The 22650-nt window shown below is 30.2% G+C and overlaps 1 protein-coding gene across 1 annotated transcript in view; it reads right to left on the bottom strand.

Annotated features, from left to right (window-relative positions):
• Positions 1-22650, bottom strand: part of LOC148278939 (potassium voltage-gated channel subfamily KQT member 5-like) — a 142134-nt gene that overhangs the window by 83280 nt on the left and 36204 nt on the right. The window contains exon 4 of the mRNA XM_088230678.1: positions 22170-22348. Coding sequence (XP_088086804.1) covers positions 22170-22348 — 179 coding nt within the window. The remainder of the gene's footprint in view (positions 1-22169; positions 22349-22650) is intronic.

The following is a 22650-nucleotide window of genomic DNA, read 5'->3' as shown; positions in this document are numbered from 1 at the left end:
GAAGAGACGGGTACGTTTCAAAACCGGTAGACATAAAAAGTCGGTAAGCGGCTGTATACCTTAATTTACTAACATTTATTAAAATGTTTGAACACAAAGTTAATGCTCTGAGCATAAATATTAATAACATTTAATAATATGATGTAATAACTTATATTTCCATATAAGTTATTAATTTAAAAAATACTTGGTACACTTCCACCGTGTAACATTCACCATTTTGCCTATCTTTAAGGTATTATCTATCCCTGTTGTAATTTGTTAACCTTAGTGTGTAAAGTGGCCACTTAAACCAGCCAATGACAGGTCATAAACCCTGTAAATGCCTTGACTTCCATATTCCCTTATTTAACGTATTTTCCATCCCTGTTGTAATTTGTTAATCTTAATGACTCCCGAGGGGGTGAAATCCAGTATTTTGTCTATGAACATTTGGACAAACTCAAATATTGTACTTATATGGAAATATAAGTTATTACATCATTACAATGGAATTCCATCAAGAATTGTCAATAAATAATTTAAATGAAAAAAAATAATAATATGTTTGTGATACTTAATTTTAAATTGGTCTTAATCGGTTTGTTTCTTAGCCAATGATTTAAATTCATCTTGATACAGATACTTTGCTCTGTACTTTTACAAGACATCGTTCAACTTATTCTAGAACAGTATTTTTCAATGAAAGAACCCATTTTATCTATAGTTATATCAATTTAAAATACAATAATACAGGTAAACGTCCTTTTACTCCGGAGTTCCATTCCGAGAGAAACCGGCGTAAAATAAACACATTTATAATGAAAGATATGAGGTAAGGTTCCGTGTCGACATTCTAAGAACAACCTTACATGTTTATTAAATACATATTCTTTATATATTCAAAATAAATTATGAATGCATCTAATAATAAATACAGTTTACATTCGTTTACAAAATAAAGAATAATCTCTTTATGTAAGTAATGTTTTTTTTAAATCATAAATACTAACTCACTGGTTTGTCGGTACTAAATTAAATTCTCACACGGTTTTGAAAAAAGCATCCGATTTTATTTGCTTTGATTGTTGCTTCCTTTCTTGCAGAATCATAGCATAAGGTCGAACGGCAGCTGTGAAGCTTCTTTTAACATTTGCGCTTCGATTCAAATCCCCATCTATCTCAAAGAGCTCATCTGTTAACCTTTCTATAGAAGAAATGATACGAGTTAGATCTGCCGATTGAAAGCTGCTCGCGTACACGGTAATATAATAAAACAACGTGTAAAAGTGTGTACGCTATTAGAATTGCGGTGCACGCGGGCGCCAACCGGCGTAACTGTAAATCGGCGTAAGTCGAACCAGCGCAAAACGATGTTTACCTGTACTAGATGCAAGAAAAAAATTATGTTTAATGAAAAAAAAAAGAAATAAACAAAAAAAAGCCTTTAAAAAAAAACAACACATGTCCGCTGTTTTTATAAAAAATATTTCATATATCGGTTTTAAAATACACATATTTGATGCAAGTACAAATAATAACGATTTATGGCAATCTCGTACCTATAAAAAGCTTTCTACGGCATACGGGAGTGGGTCTATTATGACGTAAACATTATATTGCAGACACTCGATTACAATGAAATGGTAAAATATGTACCAATGTTGGTCGATATAATCAATTCGAATTTCCGTCTCGGAATTTTTTTTTTTTTTAATCTATCGCGTTCTTTCGTCATATGGCACCAACGCGTTGCTGAAAAATGCCCCGAATTTCATGAACTGGCCGAGTCACAGTCGATCACATGTGACTTTCAAGTATTCGAATTATCGGTGGCAAATTTGATTTAATTATATAGACAAATGTCGGTGAATCTTTACCGTTTCTTCGTAACGCGGGTCCTAGTAGTATAATATAATATAATAATGAAAGCTTTTGCAAATAGTGATAGATGATAGATACAATTATGCATTATTGCTGAACGTTTTCGTGCTTAAAGACAAACAAATGTGATATATTTGGTTACTTATCTAAGGCACTGCTGCGTCAGTGGTAAGTGCTGTGTAATTCAGTATATTTTATTAGGAAATAAAGCAATGTCTGTACCTTACATTGTAACATAATAATTTAGAAATTATTGGTTAAAAATCTACGGAGAAAGGTGATTTTTAAATCTTAAATCGTGTATCTGTCAATAATAATATTAATATCAATTTTTAACTATCGTATTATGGTGTTGCTGTTTTTGTTACTTCAATAAAAATATCACACAAATTTCATTATTAAAATCATTAGAACGGCGTTGCTGACTTTATTTTATGTTTTTACGTGCTAAATAAATTTGATTTTTATTAATCCTAGAAAGATAACTTAGGTCGAATCGACGTCATCAATTAAGAAAAATCGATGTGATTCGCTCGTATATGGCGCCACTGTGTTCGCCGTTCCTGCCAACTCAGTCAGCCCAAAAAGCTAGCAGAAGACACTCAGGTAAGTGCACTACTTTCTCGAATATAAACCTACCGTACGTCGAAGTAACGTACGATTATATTTAGTGTACTATAAAATATGGTTATTTTTTTAGGATCAAAGAAAATATGTGTTGTACGATGTTTTAGAAATCATTGGTCGAACATTATCAATGTTAAAGTATTACTTTTTCAATAAAATGGCAAAAAATATTACATTTTATAAATAAATAAAACAGTAAGAAACAATTACTTTATAATGATGTGTCGTTAATAAGGCAATTATACTGAAAGTCTGTATATCTGTTTTAATGCCACTTTTTACAACCTATAAACCTTTGTTTAATTATGTTGAATACAGCCACGAATATACTATGCGTGAAAAATACATTTCAATTTCGTCAAAGTTCTATGTTTTTGGTTATCATTCTAAAGATGATACTTCATTTAAATTGATGTTTGTTACGTCATTGGGTCATATATCATATGACGCAAAATTTACGTTATATTTGTCTTTGAAATATGACAATTTTATCTGCACACCGTTAATCTGACGTTAGATATATTATGTTACGATAAGTGATAAAATGCATAAACCAGACGGGTATTATTTCTCAATAACACACGAAAAACGATATCACACAAATGGTGTCATAAGAACTTGGAGATAAAACTAAACTATGTGTATAAACGAGGTGATTTTATTTGCCAATTTTTTAATGAAAAAATTGTTATAACGAATATCCACACCTCATTTATAATATGGCTAACCTTGGATGTAAAAAAACATTATTTTGAAGTAAAACTTTTCTCATCATCGTAAATAATAATTTGCCGAACAAAACCATTACCAAAATCGTGGTAAACACTTATTAATAAGTTATAATTAGTTTTTTAGTAGTATCAAAACGATTGTAATGTAATTATTTTCGTAAATTAAAAATTTTAAAACGGCACAAACAGTCAGAAATTAGGGAAAGTGATTGATTTTCCTTGATGTTTGCCAACAAAAAAGAAAGTGGAAAAAATCATTAAAAAAAAATTATGATCAAAATTTAGATTTCCGAAAATAATTATTTGTCCAACCAGTGGATTTCATAAGATTGATTGATGAAGAAAATTAAACATGTACATACTTTTGTGTTTATGCTTAAAATGTTCTACAGTAAAATATATGTTAATACGTCCATTAAATCCCGTAACTTTTTATCAAATGCGGTGTTGAAAAACGGCAAAAAAAAATATTCCAACATATGTCATCCGCAGGTTTAATGTTTGGTGTTACTTTAGATAAATATTAATTTGGAAATCCTTTTATGAAAGGTACCTAATTTTAGTTATTCAGTTTTGATACTACAATGAAGACAAAAAAATATACTGCAAAATAATTTTTATGTTTTTATTTTTACATCCGCGGTATCTGAATAATGTTTTACAAAAAGTTTAATTAAAAAACATTTATAAATAATTTTGTCAGCTTGGTACAATAAGTCATTAGCGCGAAAATAATACAAACAAATATCGTTTAATATATTAATTATTTTTAATAAATTTTAGTCTGATAGACAAAAGTAAAACGAAAATGTCTCAATGACTTAAAAACAAAGCTGGCTATTTGATCAAACATTAGCTTCGTTAAATTCAATTGAATAAACTATTTCTGTAACTTAACTAAAATATTATAAAATTAAATTTATACTTTCTTCAACCCTAGACCAGCCAGCGAGCTAAAGACATCAAATTGTTTCTGAACGAATTGACAACAATAGGCATTAACTTTCGACAACCTAGCATAGTAATTGAAACGACCTTTACAAAGTAAACAGTTTAACTACAATTTGACAAAGGAGTATAATGTTTTCCATTAAGAAAATTTTATTTTCTGACCGAAGCTTCCACTCTTGGTCTAGAATTGAGGAAAGTAAATAATGCTCCGTGACGTTGCTCATTTAAGCATTGTACATAAAGATTAAGTAATTCACTATACATACTAAATTTATGCACAACACTTAGGCTAGTATACGGTGTTTTGCTTAAAAATGTATGTAGAATAAAAAAAGTTTTAATCCCATATTTGTTTCAAATCAAATATTAGCAATTATATATCTAAGTTGGCCGTAAGAATATAATATTACAGTTGAGGGAGTTAAATGCAAAACCGCCACTGAGCATGTTTACTGTTTTTGGAAAGACTAACTAAAACAGACTATTTCTTTATAGTTCAGTTTGTAACTTGCGCGTGGTATAAGAAGTAGCGAGAAAACTATTCAATTTCAAATTGAATGTGCACATTGAACTTAAAAGAAATAGTCATTTGGCTACTGGTTTTGTTGATCTTCCTATAAATAGTGCACAGTGGTTTTGCATTTAACGCCCTCAATTAACATGGAATGAGTTTCGATAGTAATTAAAGTTACAAAATTATGTTCTTTAAAAAAAAACATATTTTTAGGCTCTTTTTAAATTAAAAGCCTTTACTATTTATTTCAAAACGTTTATTTAACTTTATAAAAGTGAACATAATGTGATTTGAAAATGGCATAATAATGGTTTCATTAGCAATTGAAAAAATAATGATATGCTCAAAATATTTTTTTTTAAAGTAAATTTATTATTTTCATTTATTATTATTACTCACAAAGCAGAATATAGTAGACATACTTTGTAGGTATAAAAATAAAGTATGAAAGCTTAGATATATAGGATTACTAACTAGTTTTTAGTAAAATTCTTTATTTTAAAGAAAAATACAGTAACTTTCCTGTTAAAATAAATGTACTCTTATTTTATTTTAACTGATTTAAAAATGGTAGTAATTTCATAAATTTTATGATTGATTAATTTAATTTACAAGAAACAGTATAAAAGTAATATAACATCTATGGAGCATTTTACAATTAGTAAAAAAAAAATATGCACAAAAAAATATAATATCAATTGCAAAAAGAGGGTTATTTGAAAAAAATATATTTGTGTTTACGAACGGCTTAATCCGCTAACCAATTTAGAAGAGTGTTTTTTTACCCTTAAGACAACGACAGTTTTTTAGTTGATTTGATATTTGAAATACAAAAGCGATACATGTGGGGCTGAAAAACCAATATATTTAATAACATTACGAATGTGGGAAATTGCCAAGAAAGCAAAACTGTGAAGAATTGTATTTTCTTTTTAGAAATAAGTTTTGATGTTAAATGTAATTAACACAATGTTCTCCTTTTATCGTAACAATCTATTGATAAATGTACAATGGTTAGGTGTAATTTACATAAAATTATTTCATTATGAAGTTAATCTATATAATTAATTGAAAACGCCTTATTTAAATAATAGTAAAACTACTTTTAAAAGTAGAAAAATATTTCCCTAAAAAGTTATTTTAAATTTAAAGTTTCATATTTTTTCAATTTGATTAATATATTTCCATATATTAATATAAATTAAACTTTGAGAGCGCATTGTACTAATAAAAATATTTTTGAAAATGCATTACGAATCACAAAATGGTTCTTATTTTTATTTCGTAATACAGATGAAAACGAAGTCTAAACTTGCTAATTGTGCTGAAAGTGTACTTTGTTTGTTTTATTCATTGGCGTGTCTAAGGTCATTTTTAAAACTAGTCCTAAATAAATTGAATAATAGTTTAAAGTGAGTGTTATAAGTTTAAGTGTTTTCATCGAGAAACAATATTTTTTGAAACTGGACCACCTTATTGTTATTCGATATATTTAAAACACTATGTTTGTGGAAATTTGTTTGCATCTAAAACAAAATAAATCAGTTATCACATACTTTAATTTTCCCTACATTTATTTAAGTTATAACAAAAAAAATGTTTCTAAGAAAACATGATATAAGATGTTGTGCGTACACAAAATATTCCATTTAAAATAATCCCACGAAGTCAATTCTTTGTATAAACATAATAGCGCCTTAACCGAAAAAAGTTAAAAACGCTACATGAACGAAAACAGTGTTTTAACGAATATTTGATTTATTTTTTAATATTGAATTATTTAAAAAGAACGATTTTAACCACTTTTATACGTATATTTTATTTTTTCGTAAATTTTAAAAAGTTTAAATTGGAAAGGAGTGGTGCTTTCATAACATCATATATGTACTATTAGCCAATTAATATTGATGAAACTATATAAAAAGTCTTAATATGTTTAAAAGTTGTACAATAGAAACATTAGTAATGGGAAGCGTTTTAAACATGTCTATGCCATAAAAATACATTAATTTGTATTTCTCTGTTTTTATTGGTTTTGCTAACTTTTGAATTACAGGTAGTAGGCAAAATTGAGATTGTATTTTTATGTGCATAAGTTCTGTAGTGTTTATACCCGTCTCGGCAGTTAAGGAAACGGGTCGTACTTTCTGGGAAGAAGAAGACTGACCCCGCGTGGTCCGGCTGCAGTAGCCCCAGGAGGGCGAGGGGCACAGCCGACGCGCCCCCCAGGTGGCGGACCGTCCCCACGCCGGGCAGGCCTCCGCCCCCGCTCGCCAACTCCCCCGAGCTCGAGTGCAGACCGGCTGCCTCCGCCAACCGAGGGTAGTACAGTAGAATAACATGAACAAATTGATTCTTCTAGATTCACCCAACATTTAAATTTGCCGACACTTTCCGTCAGTCGCAAAAAACTTTCCGGTTGTGAAACTACATATTTGTATTAACATAAAAACTCCATAGTTACTGATTGTGATAAAAATAGAAATTAAATCCCTTTTTTAGGTTTTTGGTAAACAATGGTACACTGTGCTTACCTTCGAGGTGCTATTTCAAGGACAATGAAATATTTTACTAAAAAAATACGTATTTCATGTCAACCTTCCCAGGGATCGGGCCGGGATCTCAAATATGGTGAGGACTTTTCTCCACTCGACTTTCATTTTGAGGATTTTTACCTGAGAGTAGCCGTCGTTTTAGTTTAAATTTTATCTGACGAGCCCTTCAGTTCTGATAATTCCTACTCGTTGGTCAAATTAAATAAAAGTCAAACTTAACCGACGAATTTTATTAATGTTTTTATCAAAATCATGTTTTTATTATTCAAAATAAGGAAGCTTAGTTTATTTTAAAAATGAGCTACACATCATTCGGCCAGAAAAACAGAACCATCAAGACTAAGATGACTGGTGAAGAAGATGCAGATTTTTACACCAAACCAATCTTGGTGATTGAAATATGAAGAAAAAAGTTACATCATTACTTGGTTTTAAAAACCTGAACTATTGATCTAAATAATTAATCAACATTATTTTGAGTTTGTCCAAATTTTTGTAGATAAGGACTGGATTCAACTCCCTGGGGAGCTGTCAACATTAACATACTACAACAGAGATGAAGAACATTTTAAGAAAGCAATCTCACTCGCATAAATAAAGATTTCAGCTCTTCAACTTCACAAACATCAACAGATGAAAGAATTGAATTAATATATATGTTCAAATATGGGCAGGATGCTGAATGTTACACAGTGTGTAAGGTGGCCACTCAAACCAGCTAATGACAGGTAATAAGCCCTGTAGCCCTGTAGCCCTGTAGCCCTGTCTTTAAAATGTTCTTCTTCTCTGTTGTAATATCTGAATAACTAATTTTCTGAAAGGCTTGAAAAGTATAATTCATGTTTTTGAAATCTGCGCTGGGATTTGGTACGGAAAATGATGACTTCGCAAGTGTGGCGTCATTATAAAATTATAAATTTTATCCCGCGATGGTTTGTTCAATTATGCCTAAATTTTACAAGCTTATGACTGGCTAAAGAAAAGTATTCAGGTAAATAATGACACTCTTAGCGTGCGTTAGAAGTGTGTTCAATTTGAAATAACATACAATAGTTGTTTAAATTATTATTTCATAGAAAAAAAACACTTTGAAAATTATTATTTTGTTGCACTAAACTTCCTAATTCAAAAATAATAATGTGGATGATTTTTTATCGATCTAAACACCCAATTAAAGAACCAACTTTGCTGTTTTATTTTCTGCATTACGTTTATCATACTTGTAAGATGCCCGTAAGGATTGAAGTATTAACAGCTTAACTAAACAGTAAAATTGTAACAGTATCAGTTGTCCTTTTTTATTTTTAAGACCCCTCAAAAATCATCCACACAAGTAACCGCGTGGGAGAATGGGAATAACGGCGTGGGAGAGTGGGAAGCGAACCTCTGATCTGAAGTTCACGACACAACCACGGAACCACAAGTCGACCCCACATAACCCGAGCTAGACTTACAAGATTAGCTGGTCTAACAATGTGCGGTGCACGCATCGATACCGAAATCTAAAACCCTTATTCCATGCATTAAAAAAAATATGTTGTATACATTTTCTCAGAGTTACAGTGATATAGTTGACCACATTTATTTCAAATTAGATCGAATGCATATAAGTTATACACAATAAGAATAGGTGAAATGTTCTAAGAAAAACGCGATGTCTTAAATCTTGTTTTACATTGTTTTTTTTTTTATTATTACAAAGAAATATTAGCGTTCTTATAATTTACACAAATATTTCAATTTTCGTGGCCATTTTCAACGAGTTGTAAATAATTCACTATTAGAAAATGGAAATCAAGTTGGGGTAGAGTGGGGCTTGAATTTTGGGCCTCTGGCCCGTGAGTCCGCAACACTAGCCACGGGACTACAACCCGATTTTAAAACTGCGTTTTTATTCTTCGAATCCAAAGCAGCTTTTGTATACTTCGCCGCCAAATGGTTAACTCAGCCACTCAACTGGGTGGCAAGGTTGTTCATTAAATCCCGGCCTTCAACTGAATGGATAGGCTGTTCATTAAATGAATTAAGTTAGCTAAACGTTGAACAATTTGACAAGTTGAAAGCTACGCCTTGGAAGTGGCGGAACCAAAAGCCGTGTTGAGTTAGAATATGTTGGGTTATAAAAAAAATATTTTTATAACTTAATTTTCTTTAGTCAATTATATTTAGTCAAGTAATGGATGAATTTTAAAGTTAAGTTAAGACTATTAAAATTATTTTATTATTAAACTTCACCCAAATCATCTTAGCCTTACCCAACTTCAGATAATTAAATAAATAAAATAATATTGTTATTGCTGTATAAAAATTAAAGAAGCTTAGCGACGTTTAATCATTTCGTTAAACGTTTATTTAACGAATGGCCTTGCCAATTAAATGCGGGCATTTAACATTAAACAGCCTAGCCGCTCAGTTGAGTGTCTGATTTAACTATTTGGCGGCGACATATACATGGTTTTTCAGGGCCACACCGCGAAACTTCAGAGGAACATTCCTCATGGTGAGCTTTAAAAAAAAATGTGTCTGGGTTTTTGGAGGGACTGCTTGTCTGAGAAATGTAGGATTTACTAAATTTTTAAAATCACAATTTATTTGATTTTTTTTACTTTTTGGATTTTTTTTAAAGCTTACCATGAGTAATGTTCCTCTGAAGTTTTGCGGTCAGGAGCCTTATGCTGGAAAGATGTGACATTTTGTCACCCACTCGACAATAGTCGATTGGGCATCTCGATTGCTTTGTCATAATGCTATTCTTGAAAACCCTCCTAAAATTTAATTACAAAGACGACTGAGAAAGTGGCAACACTAAAAAATCCGTATTTATCTATAGCCTATGGCTCTCCAACAACACGTAAACTTTTATTGTTTCTTGTCAGACTTCTTCCGTCGAATATTTTGTGTATGAAATATTACGAAAAAAAATAAGAAAAAAAATTACTGAGGTGCAACATTTAAAATTATTATTTGCCTTTGACATAACACACATCTACATGTTATTAGAAAAATTTCATATGCATTTAATTAATTTTAAAAACATACTGTATAATATACGAGTATATCTCAAATACGAGGAGCGATAAAATAATTATAAAATCACGTTTCTAGTGAAACTTAATTTGATAATAGATTGAAAATAAGTATAGTTGTATTTGTTGCACATTTGTTGATACGTCATCATTATAATATTGATCAGTATTGTAAATTTTAAGTGTAATAAACATAAATACATACTCGTCATTCAAATATAAATGCCGAGATTTTCACAAGAAGAAAGTTTGACAGCTGAAGTTACGATGTCGCATTCGATTGTCAATGTCGAGTGCTTTGGGACACTCGAGATAAAGTCGATTGGTTTTCAATCGACTGTATTCGTATGGGGGGTTCAAGAATGCTGTCACTCGTCGAATTGGGGAAGTCGCATACGATTTTAAAGTCGAATGTGTCCAGCATAAGAAAAACCGTGTATATATACCTTTGGTAAAACGTTGTGATTGTTAACTCTTTCACCCTGAATATAAAAAAAGAGGAAAGTTAATATTTAAACATTCAAACTTTTATACTTCATAAATTATTTTACGTTCATTTTTAATGAACACTCATTCTTAAACTGATGATAAATATATATATATTAATGTATTTAAATTTGAAAGAAATTCATTTGAAACATGCCTTGAATATTATTTCAGAATTCGCACCAAAACAAACAAACCAGCCACTGATATCATCAAACTTGAACTTTTCCGTGTAATGTCGAACGACAATTGAAACAACAAAAAAAGAGAAAGAGGTAAATAAATCTTAAATTCGATTTATATTTGATTGAACAGCTGGACTGAAAAGTTTAAACTGGGGTACATTTTGTGTTAGACAACTTATATACATTTTATGATCTTGTTATTTAAAAGTTAATATTTGACCGCATGAAACATGAGATTGAGACTACGGTATTGTCACAGGTTTCGCTTTGATATGGAGTGTATAAAAAACTGAATTTTGAGAAAAAAAATTGGCAAGTGAAAGGTCGATACTTTCAAATCCAGATTACAGATTTGTTTACTTAATGATTTCTTTGACATGACTGTTTCGCCTTCGAATTTTTAATAATACATAAGAGTTAGTTTGCAAACGTTACTGCAACACGTAAGAACCGTTTGTAGCTTAAAAAAACTAATAAGCTGACTAAATAAACTTGAATATCAAAACAGCAGCATAGATATTTTATTCAAGTGGTGTTATTATTATCCAATTTCTCAAAATACAGTTTCAGTTATCGGCTAAGATTCGATGGGTAAATTTTATTTTGATTGAAGCAAAATAGTACCTATATGTTTTCCAGTATCTACCTATAGTGTCAAAGGCACTTAAGCATAGCTATTTGGAATCTAAGTACAGAGATTATAGTTAAATTGTAAACATAATAAAAAGATACTAAATCAAATGAAAATATTGTTGGATATTTACCAAATACCTAGGTTGCGTTTGACACTAGTCACATAACTTATATTTCTAAAGTATTCAATATTTGAAGTATTGCTTAAACTTATACCGGTAGATACCAGAGAACAAGACTTATAAAGAGGTAATCATTGAATAAACTATGTGAAAACTTAACTCTTACCTCAATACAGTATTTGTATGGAAACATATTATGATAAATAATGTAAACATATGACAAACGATAAAATTCTATTTGCTATCTGTTTGAGTGCAGAGTGCTTTATTGATATTATCCATGTGAGATTTGGTTAGAAGTTGTGATCACTTAACACGATTTTGTTCAAACTATCTTTGTGAACTTCTTATAAAACATTAAATTATGTTTTTAAAACTAAAAGGTGCAAAATATTACGTTACTTTCATTTATCATCACTAGAATTTACAGAAATTTGTTGGGAGACAATGGGTGAGGACCGCGCAGGACCAGAGGAGGAGATCTGTTAAGCAATATACAAAAATATGGCCTGATATTATAAAATTTATGGGAACTCGGAAAATTTTATTTTAACATCTAATAACGAACTTTGTAATAAATTGATACACTATTAATAACATCGTTAATAATTCAGCTAAAACGCAAATAAACATTGTTGTGTTTGTAAACACATATACATTATACATTTCTTACTGAATAAATTTAAAGAGAACTATAGAATCGAACACATCGTTCATAAATCAGAACTTCGTATTTTTGCCGTCACCAGTCTTATTTGAAAATATTATTATTTACCCTGTAAGACAAAGCACGTAACAGCTCTGAAAGATAGCCTCTTATTTGGAAAAAGCTCTTTTGTATTAAATAGATATTTTTATTTACAAAGCAATATATTTCCTAGTATATTTGATACCTTCAAAGGAAACAACGTTAGGGAATTGCCGGTGGAACATGATGTATAAATCATAAAAGAAGTGAGGGAATATTATAGTTCTTGGGAGGTTTCTTTAGGTTTATGGAGCGTTTAACCTCACTAGTTCGAATATCAGTTATTTCATACACGTCCTTTGAGAATCTGCTTGAGTTTTCTTACTCATGACTAACTCTTTAACTTTTATTTCCTTATTCTTCTCCTTATTAAAATAAAAGTCCAAAAAAATACGAAAAGAGGATTTGAAATATAACTACCGTAGAAAATCTGTTATGTTAACTTTACATGAAAATTTGAATACAGATGATGATGCAGATATTCAATGTCAAAATATCATAATTTTTTTAACCATTAAACTAGGTAATCTACAAATGCGTGATTTAAAAACCACAATTTGTGAAATAAAATATTAAACAATAAATCTTTCTGCTTGGAAGCACGCCAAAACCATGTATCTATGATTTTTTTTTTGTTTTCGTGTAATGAAAATGATTTGCATATTTACAAAGAAATGGTTTCTGATAAAATACAAAAAACCTCTAAATACCGCGCGTCAAGAAATTTTTTTTACGTAAAAAAAATCACCAAATACATAAAAATGACCCACAAATAAACCATGTTTGAAATTAATTTTATAAAATACGTACTGTGATTAGTCTAGCTATCTTCATCTACCAGTGAAATTTGATATATATATTCTAATCTAATTAGATAATTAATTTCACTCATGTACTGGATTCGGTAAACACAATGAGGGTCGGTGGTAAAACCATTTGATTATTCATTATCCGCTTTGGACGATCCAGTAAATTTATGCAAACAATTAAGTTCGACATATTTTGGCAGACAAATTATACTAAATACGATTGTAACATTACATTTTGAATGTTAATCTTTATTTGCTTTATTTAATGGCGCAAACCCGATAAAATAGTCATAATTTAAAAGATAAAATTTGCCAGGAGAGCTGAAAAACCAAAACATGTCTTTAAACCATGTTTTTTTTTAATCGAATTTTTTTCCCTTTTCTCAAGCAATGCGCTTTGGTATATTTTTATAAATTCGTTTTAAAAACGAAGTTAAATTATTAATGAAAATGACTTTTTTCATAAAAAAAAATAGTAAAAATATGACTACGTTTGAAAATGACACATTTAAAATAAGTGTAAGTGTCATTAAACCGTTAAATCATAGAGCTAGAATAAAATAAAAATTAACGAGGAAAACCAATTTTATACACATTTCATATAGATATATATTATATATATATTTGTATATTTATACGTTTCCCGCGTTACGTAAAAGAAAAAAAACACATTTTTTCTGTAACAAAATAGGTAGTGACGTCTTACAAAAACGTATATTTTTAGCATATGAGAGTTTCAAATTTAATTTATTCGTTCTATCCACACCTGCTGTTTTAAAGGGTGCAGCATACCAGATGCAGCTTGTTTCGATCATCTGGTACATGGAGGTGAGGTAATTAATCTTACGTTTACGATGCCAGGCCAGAAACAGTAAAATATTACAGTGTAAACCATCTTTGAAACAAATATTTCTCGTTGATCTCATCGGGAATCAAACCCGAGACCCCAAGCATAATAGGTGAACTCGCCAACAAAATAATGCAAAACATTACGAGATTGACTAATCTTCACTTGGTTTTTTTTCAGGATTTTTACCTGAAAGTAGCCACCGAGTCGAAAACTCTCGTCCAGGATTCTGGTTTTATTTACACACAAAACTGCATTCTTCATTCGCCCGGACATAGACATCTGTATACGTAACTTAAATTCAGTTTGAGTTACGACTATTTTATCGGACGTGTGATGTTTTAATGTGTCCGTAGGCACCATATCAATTATTTAAATTATTTTTACAATATTTATTTTTTAACAGATTCGAGTATTTTTTTTCAGAAACTGCTCACACATTATCGCAAATTTTATTAATCAACGTATGCAAATCGAATAAAAAATTATCAAAAGAACATGCGTATTTCAATTCAACGGGGCTTTGGTCCTGTGTTGAGTATTAACGCACACGCAATTTTGCATAATCATTAACCGTGTTACGAAATATACAATCATATAACCACCTATCTCCTATCCCTCGCCCTCCCTGTATATTTTATTTCATTCACACAAACCCACCCCCGCATAGGTATATAACATACTTCTCTTTTTTATATACTTGAAATTTTTTACCTTTGGAAGCGTTTAATTGGATTTATGATTGTTTTGTTTTATTCATTAATTATTTCTTATTTTTTTTCTGAATTAATTTGTTTGATCCCCTAATAAGTAAAAATAAGTCAATATAAATACACATTACATGTATTATAATATGAATTTACATTTTAGTACATGATTTATTTTATTTATTGCATCACAAACAAGGTATAGCATACAAATTTATTAACACATTTTTTTTGTACTTTTAAACTATCTAATTTAAATGTTTTATTTTCAGATAGGTCACTGTAACAAACTAATACGTCACACTTCAAATGTATTTTCTATAATATTAGTTGCGTTGTACCGTTTTATAGACAAATCGTTCTTCTCAAATCTATTTTGTACCTCAAAATTATATTTTACTAGCGAAGATACAAAATTTAGAAATAATTTGCTTGTATATTTTAAGCATTTCTTTGGAGATTATTGGTATATCGGTATATCGGTTTTATCCATATTTTCATGTATTTTTCAATGATCTTTTAATTCGCTGTTTATGATAAAACTAGTTTTTCATTCGTAAAATTTATAAATATATTAGGCAAACAAAGATTGGAAAATCAATATTACATGTTATCAAACATTGTTTTAAACGACTCCATGTCATTATTTATATTTAAAATAAGTAAATTATTACGATAGTATTAATATAGTTCTACTAAAATAAATATATTCTACCAATATATCTACCAAACTAGGATCTTTTACAACATAAATTATCACAATATACACTTAGATTCCATGCAAATCTATCTACCTAATTTTGTATAAATGCATACTATTAATGCATAGAAATTCTACGATACTTCTAAATTATGTGCTGCAAAGCGTCAAAGGTAATATAAAATAAAACAGTGAATTTGAAACTGAATAAAAATCTTATTTTCATAAAATATTTTTTGAGTTTTTTGAAAAATGGTGTTCTTTTGATTTGCAATTAAATTTTGATTTTGAGCCATTTTGAACTAGTTATAAGTAACTGAGATAGAAAATGAAAATCAAAATATTAAAACATGTCAATAGTTTCCTAAGACAATTTTGTTATTTTACATAATTTTGATTAAAAGTTTTGAGTACTTGTGAATCTTTGGCTTAAAAATATTACATTTGATAGTTAGGTTGAGAAAATTATCAGCGTCTCATTATTATTATTATGGATAATTTATTAAGTGATATTGTTTTGTGAAAATTACTTCGAGGGCACTGTCTTAGCTATTAGAAATTGGATCTTACCGTTATAAATGTCGATGTGTTATTTAAAATGTTCGGTTTCATTTAATGTATATTTAATTTAAGTGAAACTCATTAATTATCAACTTGTTTTCTTACTTAAAAAATATTTCCAACGTGATGAAAACATCACATAAAAATATTAAATGTAAATCATTATTACTAATACAGAAGATCAGCTTCTTTTGTTTATGTCATTTCACATATCGTCAAAAGCAATAACCTATACTAAAATTTATCCAATTAAATATAATTCAGGTTTCAAAAGGAGAATAAATTTTACTAAAGCATAAAAACATAGCGGCGTGCGTGATTTATACAGTGCAGGCAAGATACACATCAAGTTTTACCTCATTTACCTTACAGGAGATATTTTTACAATAATATAGATTAGTTGGCAATATCATATCAATCTTCTTCATAATACAAAGTGATAAAATCCATAAACGTTAATTTAATACAATTGTCCTCTTACAGATTATCATATTTTAAATGAGAGGTAGAGGGTTTGCATATGGGGGAATCGATAATTAATTACATAAGTTGATAATCAAGACTTATATTTAGTAAGTGTAAACTATTCCGGCATAACCGATTGTACCAAAAAGAATTTTAGTTAAGAAAAAACTTTTATAAGTCATAAATTGAGAGCTGAAAATGCGAAACCGCAAGACTTTAAAATTAGTTTCTGGAGCTAAAAAATACACCTGATGGATTTACGAGTTGCTCGATCAGCTTTCTATAAAGTTTACTGTGGTTCATGTCAATTTATTTTCAAAACTTTAGCTTTTTTTAAATTTTTAGTCTTTGTTGCCCTTAATATGAAATAACTATGGACTTTGTAACTTAAAAGTTGTAAGGAGATGCCCCAACTCTAATTTTTTTTCCATAATGCATTTATATAGAAGAATAAACTGTTTTTTTTATATTGAAACAATGAACATATTGAAGTTCTGAGACCTCGAACGCGTTCGTGTTTCGGAGACTGACACGGTGAAAGATATCTCCTGTAAGGAATAAGCCGCTACAACTTTATGGGATCTTGTTCGCTTACCGTCCGAGTTTTTCTTACACAGGGCAGTTTCGGCCACGGAGTCCTCACTGTGGCTCGCGTTCAAGTGGCGACCCCCGCCGAGGGCTGCTAGTGCCAAGCAATAAGCCAATCAAGTCAAGTCAATACCACTACTGATACTGCTCGATAGAGAACAAAATGTCGGAAATGTTGATCATTCATTAACGCACTGCGTGAAGGTTTGGAAGCTTTCGAGCGATTGGAAAGACACAGATATCGAAACTTTGCGCATACAAACGAGGAATCGGGTAGATAACAAAAATGGTATATTCTTGCTCATTTGTCATACACTTAATTTTTTAAACAAAAATTAAGCCATCTCTTCGGTAATCACCACTGCCAAAATGTCAAAGATAATCCTGTTTAGTCACGAAAAAAATTTTTTTTTATATAATTTATTTTCTGTAATGCAACTTTGGAATTCTAAAAAGAAAATCTGACGAGCCAAAAAGAGAAGTACACCAAACGAAACATGAACCTTTTAACTGTTTTTTTTGCGTTGAATTTTTTCACCGTTTTGCGTCATCTTAATAAGACTGGCTGACGATGAAAACGATTTGGGCTCAAAAAAACCTTATTATTATGTATTTTCACTTGCTGAATTCAAAAATCACCATAAAAATAACCGATTAGCTTTTGCTTGAGATTCGATGACAAGACATTTTTCAGAATTTATGTTGTCAGTTTGGGGGAGCCTATTCATGAACTCCTTCAAATTTATTTTAAAAGTGGCATAACTTCACAACGGCAATCGTCTTCTTTCTTTTCATGTTGGTTATGCAGTTCACATGAAAGAGACTTATGCAAAATTGGCAGCTTTCCTCAACTCAATCAAATATGCAGAATACAACTGGAAAATCTGCGGCGATCTGAAAGTCATCGCTGTATTCATAAGAATGCAACAAGAGTATACTAAAAACTGATGCTTCTTATGTAAATACTTATGCGGGACAGCAATAGTAAATCACATAATATTCAAGCAAACTGGCCTGCGAGAAATCTTAACTCTTGCGAGAAAAATGTCGTTGCCGAGTCTCACGAGCACCCAAACAATGTTATTTTTTCACCCATTCATTAAAAGCTGGGTTTAATATTTTTTTTTGTCAAAGTAATAAGTACTAGTACTAAGTACTAGTTAAGTACTAAGGATACAAATTCCCTAGATTAAGTGATGCAAGAGTTAAAGAAAGTAATTTTGTTTGGCAATAAATTCAACAATTTTTAAAAGATCCTGCGTTTGATCGAGTTTTGGCGGGGAGAAATAAGGAAACTTAGGAACTCTTAAAAAGAAATTCATGGAATTTTAGGCAACAACATTTGTGACTACATTCAATTGGAAACGACTATACAGCACATTCCACTGGGTGCAACGTGTCTCTTAAAATCAATTTTTTCCGCTTCCTTGCAATACTTTTTACCTCCCATTTGTGGAGCCGTCGGTGATGAACATGGAGAAATATTCCATTCGAATTTTCTTAAAATACAAAGACATAAGGGCCATTGGAATGAACATTGGAGCCTGTACATTACATCTTTGTGTAGAAATACTCCGAAACTTACTTACAAGAGGCAAGCCAATACATGGATCTCATGAAGCCACCACGTGATTCTCTCCGGACTCAACCTCTTGCCAAGTATTCTTTAATCAATTTAAAACTCTTCGATTGTAACTTTAACGCAAAAAAAAATTATGTTGTGGTCGTATGTAACTAAAATATATCGTTTTTTTTTTTAATTCGTTAAAATAAAATACTTCCACCTATTGTTTATCACAGAAACAAAAGCTAATTAATGTTTTTTTGTTGTCATATTCATTTTTCTTGGCTTCGGTTTAATCGGGCGAATATTTTGAAATAAGTTTAATTTGACTCAAGAAGTGGAGGAAACAAAAAATAAATTTGGCCAGTGTAATAGGTTTTTTGTTGTTAAGAAACCCCGCGAGCTGGATTTGACGCAGAAAATATAATCTGAACGTCGTGATTTAAAATTATTAAAAATCTATTACTTTTTCTCACCAATACTCGTATAATCGAAATACGTACAACCAGCGGCAGCGTTTCGCTAACTCAATTTTATTTTTCAATTCATTGTACTTTAAATATTTACTATTTCGATTGATAGAATATTGGATATTCATATTTTATTGGTGAGTCATTAGAAAGTTCATTTATCTATCTGTGTTTTTCCAAGGCAGTTTAATAAAAAATCAAGTGCAGCTACCTTAAAACTCTTACTGAATTTCAAACCATCGAAATTTCAGTATTATTTTCGATGCATTTGTTGTGATTAAAGACACAAGTTTCATTTTGATATTAAAACAGTAAAAAAACCTACTGAAAATCCTAAACAAAATTGTACAATATTGATTTTATCAATCAGCTAGAAGAGAATAAAATATATACAGTTTGGTATAGCGCTCATGCTTGTGCTTATGCAAAACTTATGGTACAAATGTCACAAAATACCCTTGAAAAATCAATTGATAATATCGACAAATAAATTTAAAGTAAGCAGGAAGACTTTGACACAGTTTTATCAATAATACAATATAAATATACTAGATTTTAAAATAGGAATACATAATTAATGATAAGAATTTATTATTAATGAGAAAAGCAATGCATCTTTCCCGGTATATTTTTACATGTGGCTACGTCCCCTTATAAAAAGGGGCAAAATAAGAAAAAAAATACGTATTTACATTCGATGTTTGTAATAATATTACGATCAATGTCTTTGACATGCGATGATCGCATAAAGTATAGACAATTTATGAACGACCTACGTGAATCTAACATTATCAAATCCCATTGAATGGCTAAGAAATAATATATACTATAACGACGTTTACATTAGAACACTCGATGTGTCAGACAGAAGTTTGAATTATAAATGACATAATTATCATGCTTAATATTTCATATGAAAGATTCTAAAGCTGCCGCGTATTGATCGTATTATATTTCAATACATGTACTAGAAACACTGAAAGATTTATTTTGATAAATGCTTTATGCATCCTTATATCTGTAATAATTATGATTAATTTCCCATGTTCTTAGTTGAGTAAGAACGAATAAATAAAATAAATGTGATAATGAAAAGCATTGTGAATTTTACGCACCTGCATTGCTGAATGAATAAACACCTACCTTGATAAAAATATCAGTAAAAATGTCTTAGAATAAAATAGTCGATGATACAAGTACCGAGCCTAATGAAATGCAAACTGAATATTTGATAAACGTAAATATTTTTTATGTTTTATCCGAAAACATGTTGAAAAACGGTCACATTTAAAAAATATTTTTTTTAGTTTGTGTTCAATGGAAAAAACTTAACCATTTTGTAATGCGTTTTTTTATGTCGGTATGTGTAATGCTGTAAAATAATGGAGGAATTATTATTAGATGATATATTCAGATGATTGTAGCAGTGTGTATTCTGCTATTGGTATTATTAAACACAAATAAATAAGCCCCGTTACCTATTATAAATAATTATATTTTATTAATTCGAGGAAAAGAAAAAGCAGTTTTATTTGACAAGAGAGTCGAAGAAAGAAGAAACCATTTGAAAGCTGTAAAGTTCTACGAATTGAAATTTTTTGAAAATGTTTGGGTCAAAGAATTTTTTTATCTGCAATAATAACATGACGTATTTAAAACAGTTTTTTTTTCAAAAACTTCGTTTTTAAAAAAACCAGCACTTCACAGAAATCTTTTCACTCACTAAAAAAAAAACATTTTATGCGAATATAAAGAAAAAGTTGTTTGAAATAATTTTAAAAGTTAATACGATTAATTAATATGTGAAAACAATGTTTTTTGTGGAAAAATTCATTAATATCAAATAATTGAAAAGTGTTGGGAAAAAACTAATTACTGTTGGTAAAATAAGCTTTTTATAAAAATTGTTTCGTTAATTTATTTTTAACATTTCATTTTGAACATGATTGTAAAATTATTCAAAATCTATTGTTTGTATCCACAAAAGCCTGAAGCAATCACACATCAAAGACAAGTATTATGTATAATATTATAAAGGAAACAATGAATTATTATGAAATATTATTACCTGCATGTATAGGTATAAAAATTTATTCAATATATTGAATTATTACCTGTTTCCTAGTATAGGTAAAAAATAAAATCCTAATTTCTATTATGTTTTATGAACTGGCATATATCAGTGAACGAGAATTCTTGCCAAAATAGGCATTCCGTATTTTCAGAAATGACATATTGATAAAATAGGCTATATAACAGTAATTAATCTCATTATTGTGCATTACAAATTCAAACTCCTTACGATAACAATATTATGAAAAAATATGAGATAAATCCCACCCTCTTTTCAGCTTTGATCACTTTTTAATATTTACTGTAAGATGATGACGGTGACAATGAAACCTACTCGCGGTTAAATATTAACTTGTGTTTCATTTAACGACCCCCATGGGGTAGAGGTTTAATTTCTCTATGCCACGGTTAAGACGCTTGCCTCACGAATGGGGTTCTGAAAACTGTCAGATAGATCGTTATCGAAAATTATACGTGGAATATGAATAGTCGTGATAAATATTTTGCATTTATTATACAAATATACTCCCGTCGACAGTGGATAAGAAAAGAAGGTACCCAACCTTTGTAATCGTGTAGTAATTTAGAAATATTCCGATCATCATTATTTGGTATTTTTCTGTAATTTATTCACTGAATAAACCTAAGGAGTTTTTTTACATAAAAAATGTAGTCAATTGTTGATTTAAAAATGAAGGTGAATTTTCAAAGATTTGGGTTATAAATGCTTTATTTCTTCACTGTGATTGGGCATATTGGCCTTGCGGTGAAAAATACAATACAAATATTATTAATATATATATTGTCCTTTTTTTCTACTTGTAGGCAAATTTTTAAAAAATACAGAGGAAGCAATTATTTTTGTAATACTTGTCTTTGATCTGTCATTCACCATTGAGGAGTATACAGTGTAATACATAATATTTAAAGTTTATGAAACATACCCAGATTCTCGGCGCTGGCGTTCATGTCGTGAAAGGGGCGCGGGCCGCGCGCCGCCCCCGAGCCCTTGCCCCCGTGGGGCGCGGGGGAGTGCAGGGAGGTGCTCTTGTGGCGGCGGATGGTAGGCAGACGGGACACGAACGACGCGTTGTGCTTGAAGCTGGAAGACAGCGGCGCTCGGCTATATTGCCAAAGTGTATATTGGTTAGTAAAGTGTTAGAATTGAGATAATTGTTGGGATTTTAAAATAGAGTGAATACGTCGTGCCTTTGTTTCATTTGTGTCAACATACCCCTCACTCAAATGGCCCTTTATTTTTATTCAATTTCACGTGTCACACGGTTAACATAGAATGACAAAAATGAACATTCACTCGATCATTTCTACCAATTTGTTATCGAATCGTGCGCATTGAAATTCGTTTGATTAAGGATCATTTGATCGCAGAATTGAAAAAAAAGAAGCACGGAAAGCGTTGACGTG

Source organism: Micrasema longulum, unplaced genomic scaffold (genome assembly GCF_059751315.1).
Source record: "Micrasema longulum isolate JH-2025_06_02 unplaced genomic scaffold, ASM5975131v1 h1tg000806l, whole genome shotgun sequence".
In the NCBI taxonomy this organism is placed as follows: domain Eukaryota; kingdom Metazoa; phylum Arthropoda; class Insecta; order Trichoptera; family Brachycentridae; genus Micrasema; species Micrasema longulum.
The sequence above is the reverse complement of the archived record's forward strand: the minus strand, read 5'-3'. Positions and strand labels throughout refer to the sequence as shown.